This window comes from Halichoeres trimaculatus, unplaced genomic scaffold, assembly GCF_033239565.1.
Source record: "Halichoeres trimaculatus isolate MK-OKI-2021-1 unplaced genomic scaffold, fHalTri1.1 fHalTri1_scaffold_11, whole genome shotgun sequence".
Lineage (NCBI taxonomy): Eukaryota > Metazoa > Chordata > Actinopteri > Labriformes > Labridae > Halichoeres > Halichoeres trimaculatus.
In genome coordinates, this window is record NW_027437189.1 from 4,511,210 (window position 1) to 4,538,714 (window position 27,505).

The 27,505-nt window shown below is 42.2% G+C and overlaps 1 protein-coding gene across 1 annotated transcript in view; it reads right to left on the reverse strand.

The window, feature by feature from the left end:
- Nucleotides 1–26,876, reverse strand: part of jph2 (junctophilin 2) — a 28,491-nt gene extending 1,615 nt beyond the window's left edge. Inside the window, exons 1-6 of the mRNA XM_074681685.1 lie at nucleotides 26,678–26,876; nucleotides 26,041–26,641; nucleotides 19,223–20,036; nucleotides 4,580–4,698; nucleotides 1,140–2,056; nucleotides 919–1,019 (exon numbers count right to left, since the gene is read on the reverse strand). Coding sequence (XP_074537786.1) covers nucleotides 939–1,019; nucleotides 1,140–2,056; nucleotides 4,580–4,698; nucleotides 19,223–20,036; nucleotides 26,041–26,419 — 2,310 coding nt within the window. The 5' untranslated portion in view covers nucleotides 26,420–26,641; nucleotides 26,678–26,876 and the 3' untranslated portion in view covers nucleotides 919–938. The remainder of the gene's footprint in view (nucleotides 1–918; nucleotides 1,020–1,139; nucleotides 2,057–4,579; nucleotides 4,699–19,222; nucleotides 20,037–26,040; nucleotides 26,642–26,677) is intronic.
- Nucleotides 26,877–27,505: the final 629 nt, after the last annotated feature.

Genomic DNA, 27,505 nt, shown 5'->3' on the forward strand with positions numbered 1-27,505 from the left:
GTCTGTTAATCACATGTCTGTGAATAGCATGATGCTACTCTGCCTTCTGGTATTCCCTCTGTTGCTGGGTTAGCACGGCTAGCTCGTCCATCTTATTGGAGATAGATCTTATGTTCCCAATAACGATGGATGGAAGGACAGGTCCATGTTGTCACTTCTTAGCTCACACCTGAGAACCAGCACGTCGTCCTCACCTCCTTCTCCCCAGCTTGTGGGGAAACATCAGGCCTTGCACCAGTTAGCATTGACATGCTACTGGCTGCTAACAGCTGATTTCACATGTAAACAATGCAGCCATGGTTACATGTAGGATCTCCAGATAAACACAGGAGAAAAAAAAAAAAATTGGAAGCCATCTTGCTCGGCCCCCACTGGCGACTGGCTGCAGTATAGGTCAAAAATCTGTCTCCCCAGTCATTCCAGATGGGCTGTGGTCAAACTTTAAAAAATTAAAACACCTGGTAGAAATGTTTCTCACATCTGATTGTTGTGGTGGTTTGAAGATATTATTTGTCTGCCTTGTTTTCAAGTCCTCTTTTGTTCTGAAAAGTTTTGTTTTCATTAGTTATAAGGTTAAAAACAAGGTTTTATGTCACATTAAATGATGATTGACAGGTGACGTTCGCGTGTATTTTTTTAGGGGATTGTATAATATGTTGGGTCGTTCTGGTCGTTCCAAAGTCAAGGCTCAAAAAAATCCTACGCTTTTATTTTGAAAGGGATCTGTCTGGGTGTGTCAGGAAGCTATGAAGCCGTGTTATGCTAAATGACACTATTTCTAATATAGGAGAAGACCCACAGAGTGTTTTCATGTGCTGATTAAGACCAAGAAACCCAGAAGAAAAGAGGATGCCGTTGGTCTTTTTAGCCTGAGATCAAAAACAAAAGTGGTTGTTTTGATTTTGGTGAGTTCGTTACCTGAGGCGGTGGAAAAAGTCTCATGACAAGATGTGTACGAAGAGAATGGCCAGGCCGATGTTGAGCAGGATGACCATGCAGATCATGATGGTGTTTGGGCTCTGGAGAAGAAACAAAGAGAAGAGATAAATGACAAACATTCAGCCAAATAAATAAAATGTAAAAGCCTGAGGCAGGGAGAGCATCAGCAAAGCAGAGTGATGTGCTTATCTCTGTCTCACCTCCTGCTCCAGAGAGTCTACGGTCCCCTCGCTGCTCAGAGTGGACACCGTGGCCCTCAGCCTGGCTTCAGCTTTGGGCTCCACCTTCTGGACTGATTTGTTGATGACTGTTTTGGCTTCAGGTTGTTTTGGTACAGGTTTCGGTTCAGGACTTGGTGCAGGTTTTGGAGACGGAGCCGGGCTGGGCTGTCGTCTCAGTACGGGCTTTGTCTCCGCCTTGCTCGGGGGCCTGCTCGCCTCTCTGGACTCCACTTTGGGCTCGGGGACGGGCGTCGCTCGTTCCTGGACTGAAGGGGCTCGCTCAGGTTTGACCTGGATGGGTTTGGGCTCTGGGGTGACGGCTTTGGAGGAGACCCTGGAGGCGGCGCGCGGGGCTTCTTCTTCATCTGGAGCGATGAGGCTGTTCCTTACGGGGTTGGCAGCAGCTGGAGCCACTTCTGGAGCTTTGACCTCCGAGTCAAACTTCTGCAGAGGCTTGATCTCCAGGTCGGAGCCCTGCTCGTTCTTGTTGCTTTGACGACTGGGGGTGCGAGAGGGGCCGCGGCTGCTGGGGGCCCCTCCCGCCTCAGGTGCAGCCACATCCAGAGCAGGGGCCGACGGGGTAGTGGGGCGACTGTTGGGCTTGCTGTTGGGTCTACTGCCCCCCTTGCTGCCTCCTCCCTTACTGGATTTGTCTTCGTTCCAGCTGCCGGGGCCGAGGAGTTTGGGGTCTTCTTTGATGAAGATGCCAGGGCTTGGGGAGGGGGTGCGGCCTGGAGAAGAGCCAGGCATAAGGCTGTCCAGTTCGTTCATGAGAGGGCTTTCTGGCGGTGTGGGTAGGGGCTCCTCTTCGGCCAGCAGCGGCTCATGCATGACGGTGTCGGTGTTCTCGCTGCCCTCCACCTCTGGTAAAACTCTCTTCTTCAGGTACTCGGGACCTGAGACCAAAAACCAACACATCAGAGACTTTTATCCACACTCACCACCAGAGTTTGTTAGAGCATGTTACAGCTGTTAGCTCCTGTTTTCTTTTATTTTGCTGCTTTGTTTACATCGTTCAGGAATTCTCTTGTCTGTTTTGATCCCTTTCTGCATCCCCCTAACTGCAGCAGGACTGCGTGTCACCTGCTGAGCAAGAAGTATGAGGGTAGCACAGTTGGGCTCAGTATAAAGAGAATAATATGCAAAAAACTGACTATAGCGCCTCCCTGTGGTAAAATTTCACCTCATATGGACGTTATTCTAAGACTTTCATCCTTTTGTTAAGGCTGATTTTGCTTTGAAAGACTGAAAAATATCAAGGCTAACTGGTGCTAGGCCTGATGTTTTCCACAAGATGAGAAGAAGGAGGAGAGGACGTCGTGCTGGTTCTCAGGTGTGAGCTAAGAAGTGACGACATGGACCTGTCCTTCCATTTATCGTTATTGGGAACGTAAGATCTATCTCCAATAAGATGGACGAGCTAGCTGTGCTAACCCAGCAACAGAGGGAATACCAGAAGGCAGAGTAGCATCATGCTATTCACAGACATGGCTAACAGAGCTAACATCAGACACCAACGCCACATTGGAAGAGCTTCACCTGCTGTGAGCAGACAGGATCCAGGAGACAGAGACTTCTTGCTGTGAAGGTAAGTGTGAGGCAGCGCTGACCGCCATGTCACCGTGCACTTTTTGAAATTGTAATTAAAATATTTTGGAGTAATTTCAACTTGCTAATTAACTTGCAAAGTCCCTTGCACGCTGGGAAATGTCCCGATACTACCAAAACATCAACATGCAGGCAGAGGAGGGGGTTGAGGCAGACACAGACACTGACACACATATAAAGAGATATACGTATCTCCTCTTTTCTTGCTGGTGTTCTATCATCTTTACCTTATGGGTTAATAAATGACATGACTGTGTGACCTCCTTATTGAAGCCTCTTAGCTGAATGAACTGTCTATGTTACATTAGCACAGCTTTTTTTATATTCTTGTTTAAATTGAGTCACATTTGTCAGGAATGTGGTTTTGTGGAATTAGCAGCAGGAAACCTCCCAAAGCTTCGAGTACAAAGTGAAACTTTAAGGTTTTTGTTCCTCTTTCTGCCTCCATCTTGAGCTCACAGACTCTGTGCTCGGGCTCTACAAGGGCAGTCAGATTTAAATGTCTAAAAAAGGAACATCTTATTGGGTCGAGGGGATCGTATCAGTTTCATTGCGAGGCTGTTGAATACACACACGCTCACACATTCACAGAAATGCTCTGCAGCTCTGAAGGAGACAGTTTTTCTCTCTTTAACAGAGATTAAAAAATCAGACACAGAGAGAAAGACGTCCAGATTTTTAAGCTAACCCTGTGCTGCTCAGCATTCCTCCATGAAAGATCTCTCACTGAGGAATCAACACACACTTACACAAAGCGAGTGTGTGCTCCACCTGCTGTTTTTACACAGGGAGCAGCTGCTTTTAGTGTCACAATACAAGTCTGTAGACAGTCTGTTTGGACCAAACCCCAAACCTGGGATGCATCCGCTGCTGAAAATTGTCCCAAAAGCATCCACCATTCAGAAAAATTTACCAGAGTAAAATTCCTCTTATTTTAGGAAAATAGGAAAAAAATAGGAAATATCTTAATATGATACCAAACGTGACCTCCAACACCCTTTAATTTGCTTTCTAGCGCCACCTAGGCTCACTAAAACAGCTCTAGCAGCCAGTAGGAATATTGAACAGAAATTTTTGTCTCATTGAGACACAAAAATCATACACTGACACCCCTGACCTTTTTCCAACAAGAAGCTGGCAATTTGCCTTTCAAAAAAAAAATTCGCCACATTTTTACCCTTTCTTCAAACATTACCTCCTCCGAAACCATAAGTGGTATTGGCTTGAAAACCGCTGAGATGACAGACTAGACCCTGCTTTACAAAACTGCAACGTAGTTTTGACATGTCAGACACGGTTTTTGAATGACGAGCCCTCAAAGTCGGTGACCCCCAAAGAAGCCCTCTCAGCTCCCTCCATTAGAATGAATGGGAGCAGAAGAAACAGCAAGTTGCTGCATTTGGGCCTCTAGACAAAAAAGTAAGAGTTGTACAGCTTTAAAAATGACATGAATGGATTTCTGACAAAATTTCCTATAGAAATATCACATTTTTACTGCAATTTGGTGAAAATTCTGGCATCTATGGGGAGTTGTTTCCGAAAATTCTGTCAGTTTCATTCTTCATCTGCAGCAGTTGATGATGTCACACACTCAGGAGCTGAGTGCAGCTGGTCATGTGACTCACTGAAGGCGGGAAAATGGAATGTTTTTCACACATACACAGATAAATAAAGCTGCTTTTTGATACTTTCCAGGTGAACCCCTTTTAAATAAAGTCTTAAAGACACTTTTTAAACCTGAAATGAGACAAACTGCTGGCTTCATTTTGACTTTTTGCAGAGTAAACCTCACGTTTCGTATGTTTACTCACCTGGTTGGTAGAAAGAAGGAGAGAGCTCTTTGGCCACCAGTCGAGCGATGCTGGACTCGCCGTTGGAGGCCACGGCGGCCTGATCTGCTGCGTCTGATTTGGCCTTCGCATGAGTCGTCCTTCAGGGAGAAAACACAACGTCAAACAGTTTATTTATGGCTTCAACACTATTTATGAAAAGGTTACAGGATGCTTTGGAAGAAAAGTCTAGAAAGACCAGAAAAAGGTCACATGATGCTTCGTATATAATCAATAAAATCTTGAATTCATCATCCTTTAATGCACTTCGACCTCGATGTACAGTACAAATTTAAAGCGGAGAGATGACAGCATGAAACAGTTTAACGCCGCTCTAAAATACTGCAGCACAGGGCGTGTTTATGGCTCTCCATCCTGCTGAAATGAAGGCCAGAGGTGGAGTCAGCTGCTGGTACGGCTCATTAGTATTATTAGACATAAAGAGAGGAGGTGTCCTTCTCTGCTGCTCGACGCAGATGGAAATAAATGATTTCTTTCGACCTTCAGCGAGACGATGAGGTGGATCTGAGGGAAACGTCATTACACATATTTCTCTGTGACGGAGAAACAGAAAGAGGTTAAAGAGAGGAGAGAGGAGGAGAACAGCTGAGACTCTTCTTCTTTGTTTTTCTTTCCTCCTCTGGCTTCCTGTTTGTCTAAGAATTGATTTTCAGATTTTACTGATCATTAAACTTCCCTGCTCCTTTTAAAGACATGAAGGCTCTAATCCAGGGGTCTGCGACCTGCAGCTCTGGAGCCACATGAAGCTCTTTGACTCCTCTAGCTTTAAAAGAATATCATTGAAAAAAAGGATTTTTTTTTTTTCAGAAGGTATTGATGATTAACACGATAACACTCAATAAATCATGATTTAACATTTTGTTGGCCATTTTACCTCAGCTCACCTGGATTAAAGTCATTCCAGAGCCACAAAAATTACTTTATCTTCACAATAAAGACTATAACATACAAAACTCAAAACAAAGTTAAAATCTAGTGAATAAATATCCGTATGAGTTGAGATATGAATTTTTATATTTATAAAATTCTACATGTGATGTCTAAGTTTTTTGTTATCTTTAATAAATTTGCAAATATTTAGAAAAAAAAATGAAATAAATTTTTTTTTGAAAAATCACTAAAAAAAAAGAATTAAAATGGTGAGAAATATGACAAAATTTCAAACAATTTTTTAATTTCAAAAATGTGTAAAAATTAAAAGAAAAAAAAATCTGTTTTTTCTTTTCTTGCCATATATCAAGCATGTATATTACGCCTGAATGTCCATAGTTAAATTAATTCATCCACACAGAATTAAAATCTGTATTTTCCTCCAGATTAGTCTTTTTGTAGATGTAGTTATCTTCCCAGGGCTGTAAAACTTGAGGTTATCCACAGGTGCATGGAAAGTTGGTGGGCTGTTGATGTTGTAGGAGGTGAAGTAGAGCGGTGGCAGGCTTTATTGACAGATGGGATGAAGATTTAGTTTAAAAAAAAAAACGCTAATGCAGGATTTTATTTAGTGTCAGTGTCTTAAATCATCAATACCCTCTGTAGGAAAAATAAAATTCTGGTAACACTTTGCTTTAGAGGTCCTCAAATTTCATCGCACTTGGGTAATAATTTTTGTCATTTCTTTGAAATTACCCCTGAAATTTCCTGAGAATTTGGTGAAAATTAGCACATAACTTCTGGCCAGTTTCTGTTTTGCAGTGGGCCTGTACTCGCAGTGTCTATCACAGTCAGGTAAGGCTAATTCACAACCCCACTCTTGGTGAATATCACATCTGAAGCCTTCAAATGTATCATGTAAAACATTACAGGCCTAAACGTGTCAGTCTCAATTATGCTAATCAACAAACTGGATACTAAAAAACTTGGTGAAAGTGAATAATAAATAGCTAACTATCAACTGCTTATTGGGAAATTGAATTATTACATGAATATTTTAAAGGTAATTATTTCTGTTTTCAAGAACTAAGCAGATATTTATCACCTGCTTCTCTGGAAATAGCAGAAACGTTGGTATACTACTAAAAACAATTTGTGGTGGGTTGTGATTTAATTTCAAATAAATTATTTACTTATCATCACCTTCTTACCTTAAAAACAGGAAAAAAAACAGTGCTCATGATCAATAATGGCATCACTCTGGTTCATTTCAGAGTGTGAGTTAATTAATATTTTGTATCATATATCTTTAACTTTGTGTCTTCTGTCATTTTAGATTCCTTACAGGAAGTCACACCAGGAAACAACACACAGCATAAAGCAGATAAAACTTTAAAATCACTAAAAGAAGGAGGTGAGATGTTGTTAGAGCAGATTACAGAAACTTCCTCCTGCTTTTATTTCTCTGAATGGACTGTTAAACCTGCACACCATTAGTTTATGTAGATTTGGCGCCCTCCTGTGGACACATTCTGTAATGCTGATCCAAAAAGCCTGAATCTGGATCAGACTGATCTGAACCAGGTTTTTATGTTTTAATAAGTCAGTCCATCATCTGTAAACCGTCTCACTCGACCTCTGACCCTGGCGGCCTCCTTAACGCCGAAGCTCCCTCTGTGAGAATTAGTGATTGTGATTACTCCGTGGATACTTGACATACTGTAACGTTACACTGAGCTGAAAATAGCCGCTGTCTCCTCCTGAAGACTCGGAGGGGAAGGTGCTTCCCCCTGGAACAATCAGAGCCTGCAGAGGATCCCTGTTAGAGACGGATGAGCTCCACCTGTCCACACGGCGTCAGCACCTCCGCTCTCAGAAACCCACTCACCCCGATCAGAAATCACTCAGAGCAGACAAACCTCATGTTAGAGTCCCACAGAGGAGGAAGAGGAGGAGGAGGAGGAGGAAAAAAACACTCCAAACACTCAGAGACTGTTTTTGTGTCTTTATGTTGTTAAATATTTCACTCTTATGTCTGACCTCTCCTCCTTCTCCTCTGTTGTTATGTTAAAACTGGCTAATGTAGCTAACTGAAGGGAAGTGTAGAAGCTAATGTGAGAAATGTTTTGACAGATAATTCCCACCTGAACATCCTGCAGCTTTTGTTCAGCTCAGAGTTTTTCTGCACATTTGCCTGAAGTTTAAATCACAAAGGTAACGGTCATCCACACACTGTTTACGTCTTCAGAGTCTTAATTAAACTTTCCTTTTATGAGGAGGATCTGTTTTGATTGCACTCCCACGCCACCTTGTGGTTCGGAGTCTCTGCACACTGTCGTAAATTACTTTTGGCGAGGCGTGTGTTTGTTTTTGAATTAAATGGAGATCGAAACAAATTTTCTTTGTTCAAGACAACTTTTTACTGGATACGAGACGCCGAGGTAAGGTATTTATCAGTGCAGTTACGTAGCGCTACGGTTTAAAACGTGACATCAAGCTAACATTGCAGCAGCCGGCTATATGTTAGCCCGATGCTCTGACGTATCTGTGGGCAGCAAGGCAATTTAAAGTGCTTTACAGACAGAACAATTTAAAAGAAAACTATTTAAATTCAATTAAAAAGTCGATTCAAATAATGAGATACAAAAAAAATAAGATTAAAAGAAAAAAAGTTAAAACAGATTTTAGGAAAAATTGTGCAAATTTTTTTTTTTTTTAAAGAAAATTACTAAAAATAGATTGTTAAAATGCTCTAATAAAAGGCAGCTTTAAAGGTGTTAGTGAATCCTGGTTAGCTATGTTCGGAAAGTCATCTACTAAGCAGAGCTAACGTAACCTCTTTTTTCATTTTAAGGCTAATTAGCCTTTAGCTTGAGCTCTATCTCCCTCCTGTTTATCTTTCCTATGCTCTTCTGTCCTTTGTCTGTCTGACAGTTTGGCTCCAGTGTCCACCATCACTACAAAATTAATCACAGACATCGTTTTCAGCAGAGAAAAATACAGATCTTTGTGTTTTATCTCTTCTCTCTACCAAACTTAATCACAAGGCGTTGTGTTGTCATAGAGACCTTAGAAATAAAAAGACAAGATGAGGGAGATAAAAGTGACAAACTGCTTGAATGAGAGAAAAACTATGGAAATGAAACGTGATTATTAGGTAAATAATAGATTTGTAAGGTATCAGGCATTATTTAATGAAGTCGATAAATGATAGAACCTGGAAACCTTTGGTTGTATTAGGAGCTTTGATACATCTAAAGCCTCATTTCCATCAAGCGGTCCGGTTCGGATCTGTACAGTTTGGTATGGGTTAGATCAGTAAAGACCGATCCTGTTTGCCCTCCTTGGTCGGCAGCGTGTGAGCCAGATGCTAATAGCTGCATCAGCTACGTGATAGTGTGACACCATAGCAGCATGACACAATGTACCTCTCTAATAAATCCAACAAAGAAGAAAAATGCGACACAGTAAACAAAGAGCAACCATGGAAGACATCCAGCAATTTGTCTTCTTTGTGATTAGCATGTGGCTCTTTGTGGCTTTCTGTTGATTCTTTTGACCAATCCAAAGACTGGTGGGACGGTACAGGTGGGACGGTACGGGTGGGACGGTACGGGTGGGACGGTACGAGTGGGACGGTATGGGTGGGATGGTACGGGTGGGACGGTACGGGTGGGACGGTACGAGTGGGACAGTATGGGTGGGACGGTACGAGTGGGACGGTACGAGTGGGACGGTACGGGTGGGACGGTACGAGTGGGACGGTACGAGTGGGACGGTACGAGTGGGACAGTATGGGTGGGATGGTACGAGTGGGACGGTACGAGTGGGACGGTACGGGTGGGACGGTACGAGTGGGACGGTACGGGTGGGACGGTACGAGTGGGACGGTACGAGTGGGACGGTACGGGTGGGACGGTACGGGTGGGACAGTACGGGTTGGTAATTTGGGGACCTGACAAACCAAACTGAGCTGCTTGATTTTGAAAGTCCTTATTTGTTTTTTTCCAAGTTGTGTTTTTGGTCATTTTTGTTTTTATTGGAGCTAAACCAGTGACTGCTGCGATGAGGGCTCCAGACTCTAGTCCCAGTCCAACAGTCCTCATTCTTGTCATTACGAAAACACATTGAACCTCTGCTAGGAGGTTTTTTCAACTCAGCTCCAGAAAACAGGCTGTGAACCTGACACTAGTGTTTAAAAACAGCTTTATTTTGCAAATTGTCACAAAGCTGACATTAGGGAGGTTTCTTTCCAGTCAGACCAGCTTTAACTCTCCTTAAGCTCTGTTTTGCTCTCGTCTGTCTCCTCCAGACGTCCAACCGTCCCTCTGATCCATTATTTATATCAAATTATTGATTATAGCCACTTATGGCCTCTTTTCTGCAGGCTTGATATATTTTATGTGATTTATTATTTAAGAGCAGACGGGCACAGAGAGAACAAGCACTCGAGCAGATCCACTCAGACCTCTTGTGTTTTAAAGCTCTTTCAGTTTGTGTTGATTTTGGCGCCCCCTGTGGATGAATTGTGCATTTACACTTAGTGGTACAGTTTTGTTTGGTGCAGTAAACCTTGATCATGCAGCAAACTGTTCCTTTGACACTTTAGTCTAGAAGTGAGTCTTTCATGCGTCTTATGTGAAAAATTTACAGAATAATTGAGGTTGACTTTTCCAAAGTTTTGCTTGCAACGAGTCCACATCCAACCAATCAAAATACTCGTTGTTGATACATCACACACCAAAACATTCAACATTGGTTGTGTTTGTGTCCCAGCGCCTGGTTCTTTATGACAAAAGACATAAAAACTACAAAGACAACGATCACAAAGACATCGTTTGGAGGAAAATAGCAGCGGAGATTGAATATGATGCCTCCAAATTTTTTGTAATTGGTCGCCTTTGGTGTGCAAAGCATGAAAAGTTTCACATGAAAGTCTTCCTGAATGCTTATCAGAACTTAAAGTTTCAGATTGAGTGTTTCTCTAAGTTGTAAAACTGCTCCAGCTCTTCTCTGCAACCAAACATGACATCTGACACTGTGACCTAAATACCCTTTGTGCTCTCAGGGCCGCCTTAAAGAGACGCTCGCCGTCCTCAGAGGAGCGACAAGGCGTCAGCTGGAGGACGAGAAGAAACTGACTTCAACACCCGAAGCTCTGAGCCCCTGAATGTCTCTGCAGCTCAGACCTTACAGGATCCTTTTAAAACTGTGACCAGGGAGCGTCTGCGTGAGAAAGAGGGATTTAGCTTCTATAAAAAGACGACTAAATGTTTCACAGCATAATTAAATCACCCTGCCAAAACACACAAACATGAGGAGCTAATTGCAGCCTCATTATTACAGCGTCTCAAAGAGGTGACATCAGTTTCTCCTCTCTGCGTTATTCTCCTCAAACCTGCGCCGTGTTTACAAATGTTCCCCCGAGCGATCGCTCACAAGCACAAACTGCTCGTATCAGCAGTACAGTATGTAATCCAAGCTGTACAACTAAAGCTAGGTGTGGTACATGTATACGCCAAGCCTTTATACCCGGCACTCCAGCATGAGCTGTGTCATATTTATATCCCTGGAACCATTTGACACCGCTGCTGACGCAAGATGGACCCAGATCTGTGAGCTGGGGCTGTTGTCGGCCGGTCAGAGGAGCTAAATCACTCAGAGGTGAGGAAGAAGTCTTAATCTGAGCGAACTGATGGATTACAACATCTGTGTCAAGAAACAGGAACAGGGTTAATCTGTGTTATAACTTTCTCAAACAGACTATTTCTAACATAGTGATCAGCTTATAGGTCTGGCAGGGGGTTGATGATGCGACAGGTACCCTGCTTCATCTGATCCTGACACATCTGGACGGTGCAATAATCGAGCCCGGCCTCATGTCCTGGTTCATGGACTTTTTATCTGCGAGATCGCAACGTGACCAAGGAGATGATCAGAGATTTTAAGAAAGAATCCTACACTCTTCTCTCCCGTCCTCATTAATGACCAGTCTGTTGAGGTGGTTCAGCAGTTAAAATATCTTGGAACGTATGGAAAACCTTTTAAGCATTAAATTAATATCAGTGATATCAACCATAGTTCAGCTCTAGTAGTACTTAGTTTTAGAGTACATGTTCTTATTTTGGTTTACCAGTGCTCATACAGGCTTCACTAGTGAAGCAAACTGTGTCACTAGTAATAGTAGTAAACCAAAATATGTTCACTAGTATAACTAATAGACTTAAAAATGATCACTAGTACTACTAGTAAGCCTTATGTGCTAATAAGTGGGTAGGAAAAACAAATCCAGGCTTCCCATTGGCTTTAAAAAAATAACAACCAATCAGGGAGCTGTATTTGTTTATAGCCCCTCCTACTCTGTTTGCATTAGGTCTACTAGTACTACTAATGACTCTTATGGCTTTATCAGTAGAACTAGTAGACTACAAAAAGTCTACTGGTACTACAAGTAAGACATTTAAGGTTGACTAGCGATACTAGTAGTAAACCAAAATTTTGATTAACTGGTAAAGGTGTTTGGCACACTGGTGGACTTAACAAGTAAAGCAAAATTGTCTACTAGTAAACAATTTTATGTCAATAGTGGTACTAGTAGACTAAGCAACTGTTACTAGTAAAAATTCAAAGCTTTACTAGTACTACTTGTAACACAAAACTGTCTAACAGTAGATGACTTTGCTTTACTAGCAAGGTCTACTTGCGCACTAGTGTGGCAAATTTTGGTTTACTAGTACTACCAGTTAACATCTCACCAGTGATACGAGTAGCCAAAAGAGTAACTAGTAGTACTAGTAGACTTATGCAAATAAAGGAGAAGGGATAACGAACAAAAAAAGCTCCCTGATTGGTTGTTGTTTTTTCAAAAGCCAAAAGGAAGCCTGGATTTGTTTTTCCCACCCATTACTAGTACTAATAGTACTAGTAGACTTAAAAAAAGTCTACTAGTGGTACTAGTGAATATATTTTAGTTTACAAGCACATTTAGTGACACTTTTTGCTTCACTAGTAAAGTCTTCATGAGCAGCAGTAAACCAAACATAAGTGCATTTACTCTAAAGTTGAGTACTAGTAGAGCTGAACTATGGTTGATATCACTGATATCAATTTTATGCTCAAACGGCTTTAATTAGGAAAACAGGAAGAGCTTGCAGGGCATCATTAAAGAGATACACAAAATTAAACAAATAAATATAAATAAATTAATTAATACATGAATAAATCAAAAGAAAGAAAGACAGAAGTGTGGAATGCTAAAGCCAGAGGAAGGAAGAGCACACTCCCTTCTCTGTATAAGTGCAAAAAAAAACAAGGCAGGGAGAGCATCAGCAAAGACTTCAAGGATAGAGAACAGAGCGAGCATCAGACAAGACATCAATGCTCTTATGCTGCGACACAAACAGGCGTACCAGTTTAGAGGACTGGAGCAGAGCTTCTAGCTGGGTTATAATTTGTTTAGAGAGTTTTCAGAGACAAAATCTTTAAAATCTGTGGCAATGAAATAAAAAAAAGAGTATTTATAGGATGTCGTTGACGCCCAGGGATCAAATAAAATACACATAGTCTTCTTCTGTCCACTGTCCTATCTGTTAACAAAGGTGTGAAAAAGCCCAAAACTCATCTTTAAAAAGTCTGTTTGCAGCGTACGTGATGGTAAACGCTGGTAAAGGATAAACGTGAATGAGATAATGAACTGAAGTGAGCAGAAGACAAAGCCTCGCTGTGGATCAGTCCAAGAAAACAGTCTGTGTTTGTGTCTGCGGCAGAAGAGTCAGGGTCTGAAGGAGGGGGCTGGGTGTGTGTGTGTGTGTGTGTGTGTGTGGAGGGGGGTAATCAGCTGTTGCATTCCCCTGTGATTGTGATACAGCAGAGTGTGCCTGTCCATATTTAGTCAGGGCTCCTCTGTGACCACAGGGCCCCCGTGTGTGCGTCATTTACACCCCGTCCTGCCACACAGGTCCTCCTTCTCCTCCTCCTCCAGACGCAGCGCTGCCATCCCACCCCGGAGAACAATGTCCACGGAGCGTCTGAACGCCGGCGAGCGCGCCGACCTGAAGAGGCCTGGCGTCCCAACAGCGCACAGGTTGAGCGGGTATTTTTAACCGTCGACTTCAGCGCTGAAAGATCACAGAGCGAGGAAACGACTGCCAGGAACAGATGTGTCATGTCTCCACTGCTTATATAACAACAGATTTAAGTTTTCAACACTTGAGGGTGGCTGCTGTTAAGCTGGGGAGGGGGTATCTTTAGCTTTAAGAGCAGAAACAGAACAACATTAAAAACACTTTCTCAAACAGAAACAGTATTTCTGCAGAATTCAGCCTCTCAGAGGAAAATCTTCTGGAAAAACTTTAGATTCTTGATACAGATGCATCATTTTTCATGCACAACTTCTTGATATATGCCTGATCATAATCCACACTTTAAATGAGATTATCAGCACCAACATTACAGGTCATTTCAAATTGATACGTCTCAACTTCCAGTTCGGGTGGTCCAGGACCAGATTGATCTCCGTCACGTCTTGGTCTCTATGACAACACCACTCCGTCTGACAAAGTTTAGCAGAGAGAAGAGAAATCTGTGTTTTTCTCTTCTAAAAACGATTTCTGTGATTAATTTTGTAGTGATGGTGGACACTGGAGCCTAACTGTCAGACAGAAAAAGGACAGAAGAGCAGAAGAAAGATAAACAGGAGAGAGATAGAGCACGAGCTAAAGGCTAATTAGCCTTTCTGTTCAAACTTGAGAGTCTATCAACAAAATGAAGAGTGAGGTTACATTAGCTCTGATTGGTAGATGACTGGCAGGACATAACCAGGATTTACTAACGTTACACATTACAGACATGTCTTATGCCACGGCTACACCAGACGCAAATTCGCAAAGACGCGTTTGGACACAGATTCGCCCCGGGCGGCATGTCCAAACGCGTCTGGAGCAGCGCGTATGAGGTTTCAAATGCCTCTACGCTCGAGTTGAAAATATTAAACTTCCGACGCAAATTCATGTGACGCTCTGACTCCAACTTTGCCAAAAAATGGAGGAGAAAATAATCCATGTGGTGTGTCGTCATCCAGAGTTATATGCTACGACGTGTGTACTCTACAGAGACCAGAAAAACAGGGGCAGGCTTGGGTGAAAGTCTCTGAGGAGACAGGTTTTGAGGGTAAGTTCTGTAAATATCTGTTTCCAGCTGGATTTGCCTGCACAGGTCATCACTGAGTCTGACTGTGTTTTCCTCAGTGGAGTTTTGAGCCTGATAGAGAGGAGGGAGGAGCAGGAAAAAAGGAGCGGGGCAGCAGCAGAGATAATAGTCAAAACAGTCCAGCGTCCAGCCTCGGGTGTGACACGCATTTAAATTCACGTCTGGTGTGGCTGCTGCATTAGAGCACCGGGCTGGCAACGGTGCTAAATATAAACCGCTACTAAACTACTCACAAACTGACAGTGTTTACTTGTTGTCATGTTAGCCTACAGATACGTCAGAGCACCAGGCTAACATACAGCCATCTTCTGCAACGTTAGCTTGTTGTCACGTTTCAAACTGTACCTATAAATACCTTACCTCAGCGTGTCATATCCAGTAAAAAGTTGTCTTGAATAAAGAAAATTTGTTTTGATCTGATCTCCATTTAATTCCTAAACAAACACACACCTCACTAAAAGTAATTTACGACAGTGTGCGGAGACTCCAGGCCACAAGGTGGCGAGGGAGTGCAATCAAAACAGATCCTCCTCATTAGCATCTTTAAATAACTGAGTATTTTTCCATTCAAGGTCAGGAGAGGAAAAAGCCAAAGCTCCAACACGGTAAAGTGTTAAAGCAGTTTAATTTTGGATTTTTTAACATCAAAATCTCAACAGACTGCTAATGTGGCAAACCTCCCGCATTTTTGGAACAAACAGTCATCCTCTAACTGAAGAAGCAAAATAAGAATCTGTGATATCTCTCCAAACAGACTGGGGACATTTTCTGATTAGGGCAGTCACTTTTATAGAAAATCAAGTTTGAACAAGTTTCGAATGACCCCAATTCAATCGAATAAACTCAAAAATCAGCCTGCTCTCCTTAAACGCCACAGCACAACCTCACTGACAAGGGTTAAACACAAATGTTTAGTTGAGTTTCGGGCTCACGTTTACACAGAAGCAGCGTTTTAGCCGACCTAAAACACACACTTACATTTTCACATCATGAGTTGTTGAGTTTCTGAATGTACTGGATAGACTTTGGGTTAAGTTTGTGACCTTTACAGAAAATATCAGCGCCATGGTTGAAAGATTGTAAGATGAAAGCTGGAGGCTGGATGAAGACAGACCTGGGGTCAGAGTTTGGACATCGTCTTCAGATAATTTAGATCAGGCATGATAAAAATTTGGCTCTCTGCGAGAACGTGTAGTCCAAAAATGCTGCTGCAGTTTCAGCTCACTACAGAATAAATACGACTAAAAATAGAACAAAGGGCGGATAAAACTTTTGCTTCAGCTGGCACGCTTCTTTACCTCGCATCTGTTCAACTCTGGTGACCTTTGACCTACAAGATCACAGCCTAAACTGACGACAAAACCTTTTCCTCTGCAGCTGTTGGTGAGAGCGCTGCAATGAATTATTTGGATGAAGACAAGTTTGAAGTCTTTTAAAAGTTTGATGCATCTTTGTTTGAGCTGCTGACACTCACAGATTTGTAAAAAATGAAGAAAATTCCTGAAGCACTGCTCTCTGTTTGCAGGAATGACTACATTTATCTAAACTTAGTCTGGAAATTTACTCATGACTCGTTTCTGCTCAATCTGGCATGAAGTGCAAAGATACAGCTTCACAAATCAAGTCAAAGCTAAAGTTGCACACACTACAAATAACAAGAACATCACTTTTTTCGCAGATTTAGAGAAATATTTGTGAAATATATTTGTCAAATATTATATATAAATGATGAATATTTTTTCTAAATGTTAAATGTTCTTTATGCACGAATGACCTGATTCTAAACATTTAATTTTCATTCTAAATATTTAGCTAAGACTAAATATTCATCAAAGATTTAAAAATATTTACCAAGGTTTTTTAAATATTAAGTCAAAGTTTCTAAATCTTAAAGCTGTAATCTACGATTTGGAAGGTTGGTAATTATTACAAACGCCGTTTATGAGGCCTTCATAGTCTGATGGTCCGATCTACGCAATATAAAACGCAAAAAGAACAAAAAAAAAATCCATTCTGTACATCAGCTGCAAAACAGCATAATAATTGACCAACCAGAACCACCGTTCCCCTCGTTTCGGGTTTGTGTGTGAGTCCATCCAGTCCCCTGTCTCCCCTGCTCCGCACCATCCCGCCCATGGTCCCACCTTGTCCTTCCCCACCACCCCTCTCATGTCAGCTAGCTGCTCAGCTAGCGTCATGGAGCCAGAGAAGACCAAAACCAGGAAGCTGTTACTGTTACCCTCCACAACGAAGGGAAGAAAACGAAAAAGCTTCAAGGAAAGATTATGAGTGATACAGGCGCCAACAGAGACTGAATATTGGAGAAATGTACGACCGGTGGAAAAAGCTGCAGAGGGATTTGGGACTGAAGACTGACGCTGAGACAGCTGAGTTTCTGTTAAACAGGTAATGACTTTGTTTACCACAGTGGGAGATGTCAGCTGAATAACTCTGGTTAGTCTGAGCCTGTACTGGCTAATGACTGAACGCTGCTGGTTGGAACAGGTCGGCTCTGTCAATGGATTTTAGCATAAGTTAGCCTAGCATCTTTAGCATTGTAAACTTAGCTTCGCCAGACCCTCTAATTTATGGTTTTGATGGCGCCGGTCCAAAAAGCTACCACTTTGTGTTACAAGGAGGATGACTGTTGTGTTTGTTATATTTTCTGCTGGCCGGCTTCTTGCTCTGTCGGAGGGGGCGTGTTGTTAGGAGGTGAAGAAGGGCGATATGAGCTGGGGGGTGGGATCCTGGAACATGAGGGGTGAGTGAGGCTGCGTTTTCCAAATGTGTCTCAACCCAAACTGGGTTTTAGATCGTAGACCATAGCTTTAAGCAAAGATTTTGAAATCGTTTGCAAAGATTTCAAGATATTTAGCTAATATGCAAATTCACACTCCTGCCCGCTCGGTAGTACCAAAATAAAAGTTGGAGAAAGTGATTTTGAGAAAGTCAAGCTCTACTTCTTCGATGTTGGCCAAAGGATCCTCCAACAGCACCATCACAGCACTTGGTACGTTTACTTTCTATCGGCTGATTTCGCCAACTGTGTTTGACTTTCTCAAAACCTGCTCGACTGGATGGCTTTCTCAAACTTTTATTTTGGTGCTTAGAATAGAAGAATAGAATTGAACTTTACTGTCATTGTAACAAGTACAACGAAAATGAAGTCACCGCAACAATCAAGAAAACAAAAGTAAGAAAGTGTATAGAAAGTGCAAAAAGCTCCATAGGAAAATAGATGCTGACAGCTTGTCCATCATTGTCCAGTCAGCCAGCCTCCACCTCCACAGGGTCCAGGACTGAGCTTCTTCAGCAGTCTGTTCAGTCTCTGTCTCCTGGATCCTGTCTGCTCACAGCAGGTGAAGCTCTTCCAATGTGGTGTTGGTGTCTGGTGTTAGCTCTGTTAGCCATCTCTGTGAATAGCATGATGCTACTCTGCCTTCTGGTATTCCCTCTGTTGCTGGGTTAGCACGGCTAGCTCGTCCATCATTATTGGAGATAGATCTTACGTTCCCAATAACGATGGATGGAAGGACAGGTCTATGTCGTCACTTCTTAGCTCACACCTGAGAACCAGCAAGTCGTCCTCACCTCCTTCTCTTCACCTTGTGGGAAACATCCGGCCTAGCACCATTTAGCATTGACATGCTACAGGCTGCTAACGGCTGATTTCACATGTAAACAATGCAGCTATGGTTACAAGTAGGATCTCCAGACAAACACAGGAGAAAAAGCAGCAAAAGTAGTATATATAATAAGCCATACAAAGTAATGATCCACTCCAAATACAAAGATTACGAAAAAGAGATGAAAAAATGACAAGAAACGGACAAAGAAGAGAGAACTGCTGCAAAAGGCAGCCATAGCCAACAGGGCGGCACCTAGCAACTCCCTGAAGGCGGGAGTGTGAATTTGCATATCAGCTAAATATTTAGAAATGATACCTCAAGATTTAGAAATGTTGAGTTCATATTTAGAAATCTTTGATAAATATTTAGAATCAGGGGATAAAATATTCAACATTTATATTTAATATTTGACAAATACATTTTACAAAAACATTTATCTAAATCTGAATAAAACTGATGTCTTTGAGCTAAATGTGGAGAAATGTTGTTATTTGCAGTGTGTGAAACTTTACAAGTCCTCTGAGGTTAAGCTCAGTCCCACATGAAGTGTTTCCTTCCACTCTCTGCACGGTGCAGGAGCTGCTGGATTTACTGCAGGTGAGTTTAAAGCCCCGATCCAACAAACGCAGGCCCATCACTCATTTTTACTGCTTATCCTCAGAGTACAATATTTAGATTTGGATCTACTGGGACAGAGGTCTGCAGTCCGTCAGAGCCGGTCTCTGAGCTGTAAACACTGAGCTTATTTCAGGTGCTGAGGACGACTGAGGCGAAAACACAGCAGAGCCTTGTAGGGTCACAGACAGACTGAGGCTGGACTCGATGGCTAACGTGAGCTGAGAGGAGATCTCTCTGTGGTTTAATCTGTAAACAAACCTCTGATTGGTTTCTGACTCACCTGGAAGCAGCGATCTCCGCCTTCTGCTTGGCGATGGCGGCAGCCCTCTGAGCGCCCTCCACCGCTCGCTCCACCTTCTGCTTGATCTTGGTTCCCTTCAGCTGGATCACCCTCTTCTTCATGGCCTTCACCAGCATGTTGTTCATGTACTTCCCCTCCTCCTTCCCGCCCTCGGCGAAGGTGGTGCAGCCGTAGCCGTGTCTCTGGTTGTTCAGCCACTCGCCCTCGTACTTCAGCCCGCTGGACCTCTCGCTTATTCCATAACCCGAGCGCTTGTCGTTCTTCCACTCGCCCATGTAGACCTCCGTGGTGGTGGCGTCGATGTCAGCCTCCACCGGGGGGAAGTCCTCGGCGCCGGCCAGGCTCTCGTCCATGCTGATGGTGGAGTTGGTGTCGCTGGCGTTGGAGCTGAGCGCCGACTCCGTCCTCAGGAAGCTGATCTTGCTCTTCTGGCTGGACAGCGACGTGCTGGAGTCGGACTTCCTCAGCTTACCCAGCAGGGAGCTGCGGCGGAACAAACCTTTCTTCTTCGGCTTCACCGCCTCCGGGTCCACCTGCAGGGTGAGGGCGAAGCCTCCGCGGGACGGCCCCAGCTGGGTGGGGGTGGAGACGGGGGTCTCCTCACCTGAGGCGTTGGTGGTGGTGATGACGGGGATGTCCTGCTGCAGGACGGTGCCGTTGCTGTGCTCACTGCGAAGGGAGGTCAGGGAGGTACGGAGAGGGGAGCGGACGACTGCTGCCATGCCGTAGGGGACGCTCTGACGGACGCCGTAGCCGTGTCGCATCCCGCCGGTGAACTGACCCTGGAAGGTACCTGGAAACAGAAACAGGAAGTTACTCTTCTTAGCTCATCAACCTGGAGTGCTTCTTTGAAACGCAGCGCTCCAGAAATGGTGAATCCCACTGCGCAATGTGACGTTGAAATGACGTATATTTAATGTAATTTTTGACGTCTAAATCAGGTCTCCTGAAGGTGCAGAATGAAAGTTTTTATTACGTCTTTTCCAGACGTTGTATGGAGGTCAGATTAATGTCTAAAAAAGGTCTAATAATGACGTCTGAATGTTTGGATCCATTTTGAACGTCTCATTGACGTTGAGATTTGGTCTGCAAATGACGTCCAAAAGATGTCAAAATTTGTACCCATTTTGCACGTTTCTCTGACATCTAGATATGGTCTTCGACGGACCAACCCAATACTGATGTGATCTGCATGTCTCTCTGACGTCCGATGTTTGGAGGGATGGTACGTCTTTTTTCTTTGACTCACACTCAAATATCTCCACAAACATTTGAAGGTTTGCCAAAAACTTTGGTACGAACATTCTCTGCACCCAGAGGATGAATCTGAACGATCCTCGTGGCTTTCCCTTCAGAGCTGTTAGCTAATCTGGAGAACATCTTCTCGATAGAGTGGCAGAACTTTTGTCGACAAAGATCAGGTTATCTTTAAAAAACAGTCAATCTTTGTCCGTCACTTCTTTCCAGGTCGCTTCGACTCACAATGCAGCGAAGCTCAGTCTTGTTTGATGATAAGAGACTGGGCAAGGGATTAGGGAGTAGTGTTTGAGGGAATCTCTTCCCCTTCTTGGAACTGTCCTGTCTTTGGAAACCTATGAATTGAAGTGAATAATGGTGCGTTCCCGCTCGGAAGTCTGAATTTCCAAGTTCTGAGTGGGAACGCCCAACTGGAATGCCCCCTAAGGTTGGAATCTCAGACTTGGAAGTCGGAGCATCCACACCACCCCTGAATTCCCAGTAGAAAATCCCGACTTCAAGGATAAACACTAAATAACCTCCTGTTATATTCTGTTTATTTTAGAATTTCTGACTAGTGTTGGTCGCAATGAATCTGCCGTGTATTATTCAATGTTATTAGAAATACTTTTGATATGGCAAGTTTTTCCGACGCTGTAACTCGGAGATGACGTCGTTCCCACTCTCGACTTCCCAGTTCTGAGCACAAATGAAAAGCAACATACAGCAACTAAATTATTTACTCTGGTCTGGTGTGAAAAAACATTGCAGAAGCTGAGAGTTTGTCAAATAACTTTATATATCCTTGGTTCAGATTTCACTCCAGATTTTCTAAACCCAGTTTCTTTTCAGTTAATGATAAAAAAAAAAAACAGTCCCAAAAACACACTCTACTTACAGCATTGTAAGAACTGTATGTTTAGTGTTGATTGCAGTGACACCTGTGGCTAGAATCGTTAGTGTTTTTCCAGGATAAAGACTCCATTTCCCATGAGCGCTATTACCCACTGCTGTAAAGACGTGATTCTTGCAGAAGTATGCATTTGTTTTGGAGAGTAGATCTTTTTAAAACTACAGTTCTACAGTTTCATTTAGCAGACGCTTTTGTCCAAAGCGACGTACAACACAAGCAAGAAATTAGACAGAAGCAAAACCTAGCTAATGCAACAAAATGCTACAAGTTATTCGGAAGCAGGTGCAGCTATTAAGTGCAGGATCTTTTTTTCTTAATAATGTAGAATAATCTAGCCAAGAAACCACAACTATTTCTGCAACAATATACTTCAAACTTCAACAGAATTCAGTAATTAGTGCTGAAAATCCACTATAAGCTGGGTCTGAGACCTTCTGACTCATTCTACCCCTGAGGACAAAGAGGAGAAGGCTCAGATTAAGGGTCAAAGTGTTCCCTGAACAGATGAGTCTTCAGACATCTCTTAAAGTACAAAGGGACTCTGTGGATCGTACAGAGTTAGGTAATTCATTCCACCATTTGGGAACAACAGAGGAGAAGAGTCTGGCTAGAGATTTGGAGCCGCGCTGGGCTGGGAGCACCAGGCGTCTTTCACGCAGCAGAGAGTAGAGGACCAGAAGGAGTGTAGACCTGGATGAGGGACCCCAGGTAGGCAGGAGACGTTCTTGTCCAATGTTTCGTAAGCCAGAAGAAGAGCTTTGTGTTTGATTGGAGCTGCTACTGGAAGCCAGTGAAGAGAGATTAACAGCGTGGTGACGTGCTGTTTTGGGCTGGTTAAAGACCAGACGTGCTGCTGCATTCTGGGTAATCTGCAGAGGTTTAAATGAAAGGTCAGCTGGTCATCAATCAGGACACCCAGATTTCTGGCAGAGCTTGTGGCACAAGTTGACTGGAAACAAGCAGGACTCTAATCTGTGGTTGAACTTTACTTGTTGTTTAAAAGGTTACAACAATAAAACTTTTTAAACTCAGTTTGTAGTTCAGTGTCCTACCAGAGCTCATCTACCAACTCCAACCTCACCGAGCAGAGCTAACGTAACCTCACTCTTCATTTTATTGATAGACTCTCAAGTTTGAACAGACCACTGCAGAATAACTGCTGACTGTGGGTTGGAGTCAACATTAGCACAAACAGTTTAGCCCTTTTAGCCTTTAGCTCCTGCTCTATCTGTTTCCTGTTTAGCTTTCTTCTGCTCTATTGTCTTTTTTCTGTCTGACAGTTAGCCTCCAGTGTCTACCACCATTACAAAATTAATCAGAGAAATCTTTTTCCTCCTATCATCAGAGACTCTGCCGTCAAAGGATTGGCGGAGTTGTCCCCAACATTTTACAACTGCTTCTCAAACTAAAGAATAGTCACTTTTATGGTTTTGTTTCTGACTTTATGTCACTGAAAACTGAATCATGTCTGCCTCCGTTAAGAAAAAACATTGTCTGGGGCTAAAACTGACATGACAGTGGCTCACACTGACAGCCAGCGAGGCCTGAGCCCGTGAGGCCAGGAGGGCAGGGGGCTCGTGGGCTATTATTACATCCTGACATCTGGTGCGTCTTCATCCCCCCACTGCAGCTTCCACTCGGCTGAGTTTAAAGCTGATGAGTCAGCTGTTAAAGAGGGAAACCACCGCCATGGTGCGAGCAAGGACCGGGTCTGCTGGTCTAAGACGTTTGGTTTCTTCTACTTGGACAAACCGATCGACTGAGGGAGATATCATCAAACACATCCTGGGAATATCTGAGGATTAAAACCTTTACTGGAAGTGATCAGGATCGTTTATGGGCTTAAAATAAACCATTCTCCACCTTCTCTCCTCTTGGATTAATCTGACAGCTTTGGCTTTCCTCTCCAGTTTATGACTCTGGATTCAAATGTCTGTCATGGTTTTTAAAACAATGCATCTCACAACACTGAACCAGTCATTTCTGGGATTGTTCAGCACTCAGAGAAGCAGCTGTGTTTACAAATGACTCAGATTTTAGATTCCCAGCTGTAATGAACAGTGTTAATTAAACGGACCAAACTAAAAACTCGAGTTTGTCTCCATTTATTCCTGTGAAGACTTTATTTCCATCCACCTTTGACTGACAGCAGCAGCGTGTTATTTCAGACAACATAACTGAAGATAATCAGTCGCCTGCCGTGAACTTGGAGGAAAGATGGCGTCACACAAAGTTTGAGGAAAGTTTTGTTAAGATTTGTACTCTCAGAGAGTTGTCATTTTCTTTGATTTCCTGTTTTATTTTGTATTTTTTTTTTTTTCAATGTTTGATGGCTTACATTTTATTTCCTGTCTGTATCAGTAATAGTTTTACAGGAGTTGTTTTGGTATCATTTCTTGACTCCTGAACTCCTACTGTCATATCATGTAGTCTTAAGTTTCTTTTCAGTGTTTCTTGTCACTAAAAGTCAGATTTTTTCACCGACCTGTTGTCAAAACAATATTTTAATGACCCTAAACCTCTCCTGTAAATATGTATCTGCAGGGCTGAAAGCTGCAGTTTCAGGACCACAGTTCTAGGACCCCATCTTTGGGACCCTCATGTTGTTGTGACAGCAGAGTTTGAGTTCTCACTCTGACCTCCTGATCCGTCTTGACTCTAAAATCTCATCCTTACTGACCCCGTAAGTGGAGCTGTCACAATAAACAAAAGTCTCAGATTTGCAGTCCCAAATTAATGGTCCTAAATCTGCAGCTTCTGGGTCTGCAGATGCATACTGATAACAGGTGTTAGGAGAGCAGTTGGGTCAAAGTTGGGTCAATTTTTTTGCCAAGGCGGGAAGCCAAACTAGTACATACATGGGGCACATGCCAAAACCGCCAGACCCACAACGCTTCAGCACTCTTTATATTTTAAAGGAAATTTGGAACTGAAACAGATAAAACCATCACAGAGTACAAAAAAACTTTGAACTAGCTTCATTTTAACAATACAAAACAAAGAGATGACTCTAACTGATCATTTCCAGAGTTTAAACACTAATGTAGGACGTTAACGCATCAAAGATCTGAATAACTCCATGTGATGCATTTTATAATGTTTAAACAAAAACTATAGGCTACGACACAATGCTCTTAACAAGTGTTTTTGTCTTATTTTTGATAGAAAATGTCTTTTTAGACGTAATACGATAGAACAAGAGTTGTTTCATTGGCAGATTTTTTTTTACTTGTTTCAAGCAATTCAGACCTAATTTTTTATCTATGAATAACTTGAAAAAAGTCTTTTCTGGACTAATAAGTTGAATCTGGCTCATACCGAGTAAAACAAGACATTTTTTTCTTAAAATAAGACAAAAACACTTGATAAGATTTCAGATTTCTGCAGTACAAGTGGAACGTTTGCATATTAAAAGGTCCCTTGAAGTGTGTTTTGGGGGTCAACATGACCATGCCATTTAAAATAAGGCATTTCAAGTGTTCAGTTCAGAGTATCTTAGATTTTTGGACAAATTTAAGACTTGCAAGGTTAAATTTAATGGTTTAAAATTGTAAATATAAACCTCTTGATGAGTGCTGTCAAAAGATTAAAATACTGAGTCAGGTTAATCAGAGGTTTGCTGTGAAAATTAAACATTTCATTTTTTAAGAGCAAAAAGACTCATGAAAGGAGAAAATATTTTTGGAATTAACATGTTAATAACACACCTTAATTTATTTATTTATCATTTATTTATTTGGTACATTTTAATGTATTGTTATTTGTATTAATTTATTTTATGTTTTAAATAATTTATTTATTTAAAAAAAAATATTTCTATATTTATTCATGTTTTTGATTTCGTAATTATTAACCTTTTAATTAAAAAAATAAATTAAAATTAAAATTTATCATGTTTCATTTTTTTATGAGCAGACAGACTCTAGAAAGGAGGAAATATTTTTGCACTTAGCAAGTTAATTACACACCTTTATTTATTGATTGATTAATTTATTTATTTAGAACATTTTTTATTATTTTTAAATGTTTTTATTTATTTAATTTTTATGTATTTATTTATTTATCTCGAACATTTCTATTTATTTTTTATGTATTTATTTATTTTATTTTTAGATTTTATTTATTTATTTATTTTTTTTATTGAATGAATAATTGATTGATTATACTCAAATCTACTCGGACAAACTGCCCAAAACGTGTTGCCTTAGATATTCAGGGATTTTGAGTCATCATGCACAGCAGATGGGTGAATTGAGTTAAAATTTTTAATCAGATTAATCGTGATGATGCGATTAATCCGATTAATGCTGTAAAATTTGACAGCCCTACTTTTAATACATGTTTACTTAAATGAAGTAGATTATTTTTATGTAAGACTTAAAACTGTGACTGTGTTTGTGTTTTAAAGACACAATATAAACACTTCTGCTGCTTGGACACCAAACATCTTCTCTGACTCTAGGTTAAACCTCAGAAACTGAATCCAGAGCTGTAAAGTAGCAGAGTGCATTCACTCAACCGTTGACCTTTAGGGTTAGCTTTAAGGAACTTGAACTGTACTTGAGTTACTCCTTTTAAAAGTTTAAGATATCACCCTGCAGAGGAAGTATTTCCACTTTAAAAACAAGTCCCACTCTGTCAGACTCACCTCCATCAGCGTACGTCTCTGTTCCGTATCCATCCTGAAGCCCATTATTCCACGTCCCTTCATACTTTGCTCCACTTCCAGCATTGATCCGGACTCCGTACCTCCCTTTGAAGCCATGAGTCCATTCCCCTTTGTAAAGCCAGTGTCCTTTGGTCTCTAGTCCCAGACCGTGACGCTTCCCTTGCGACCAGTACCCCTCGTAGGTGTTCCCGCTGGGCCAGGTGTAGACCCCCACCACCTCGAAGCCGTAGTTCCAGGATCCGGAGAACTCGCCCTGGCCTTTGGGTCCGGTGCAGATGCCATGGCCGTGGGCTTTGCCCCCCTCCCAGCCCCCGCAGTACGCTCCACCGTCGTCAAACTCGAAGCGACCTCCACTCATGCCTCACCGCTGCGCAGTTACGCACCGATCAGAAAGCAAATCTGTTTTTACCTGGCTAAAGATAAACTCTCCGTCAGCCTGACTTCACCTTCACCTGACATCAAAACTGATAGGAGATATCCTTGGTGCTGAACTTGTGAGGGTTTCTTCTTTTGGACGTGGTTAGGGAGTTTCTCAGCGTGTCCATGAAGCTCCGGGACGCACAGAAAACTTCACAGAAAACTTCACAGAAAACTTCACAGAAAACTTCACAGAAACTTCAGATTTTCGTCTTCGTCTTTGTTTCGTCGGTGCCACTCATCAATCCACCGTTTTCTCCACCCGAATAAACAGATTGTTCGTTTCAAATTAGCATCCCAGGTTGTTGGATTTGACTGATTTCTGTGTTTCACCTCGAGAAGCCAGGGATCTTACATGGCTTTTTCCAGGTGGCCACAGAGAAAAGCCCCTCTCCCCCTGTCCCTGCCACCCAGCTATCTCCTGACAGTCGCTGCTGTTGGAAATATTTTTGCAGACCTAACAAGGCGACCAGTCCACACACACACACCCTTCCAAAAATACAACCCAATCCTTACTCTGCTGCTGCTGCCTGGCTGCAAGGAGCCATGCCAGAGTCTGAAGTGTGCATGCCATTCAGGACTCTGCTCTCCACAGGTTACACTTTGGACATAATTCTCTTTTAATGGGACTTAAAGCTCGATGAAAGACAGCTGATAAATCTCTGAAATGTACATTCATGCTGTTGTGTGCTCTCATTAAGTTAGATGGCCTCAGGACCACATCATTACACCATAAATGACGACCTTTGAGCCTGCTGTTAGAGTCTTTAGACACAGTTAGGTGAGATTATAACAACACAGTCCTCTTTCATTCAAATTCAGCCAGATTCATTCACAAAGATTCAGATTTAATGGAGTTTATTGTTAGAAATAACAGAGCTGTAATGTATACCTCATTCTCCTGACTCCCTCTGCTGGTGAGTACCGGTAACTGCATCAAAATCTGCAAAACAGCCTTTGGAGACTTGTTTTAGTCGTAAAAAACATTTGGAGGGGTTTTCAGTGTGTTTTTAACTTACAAAAATTG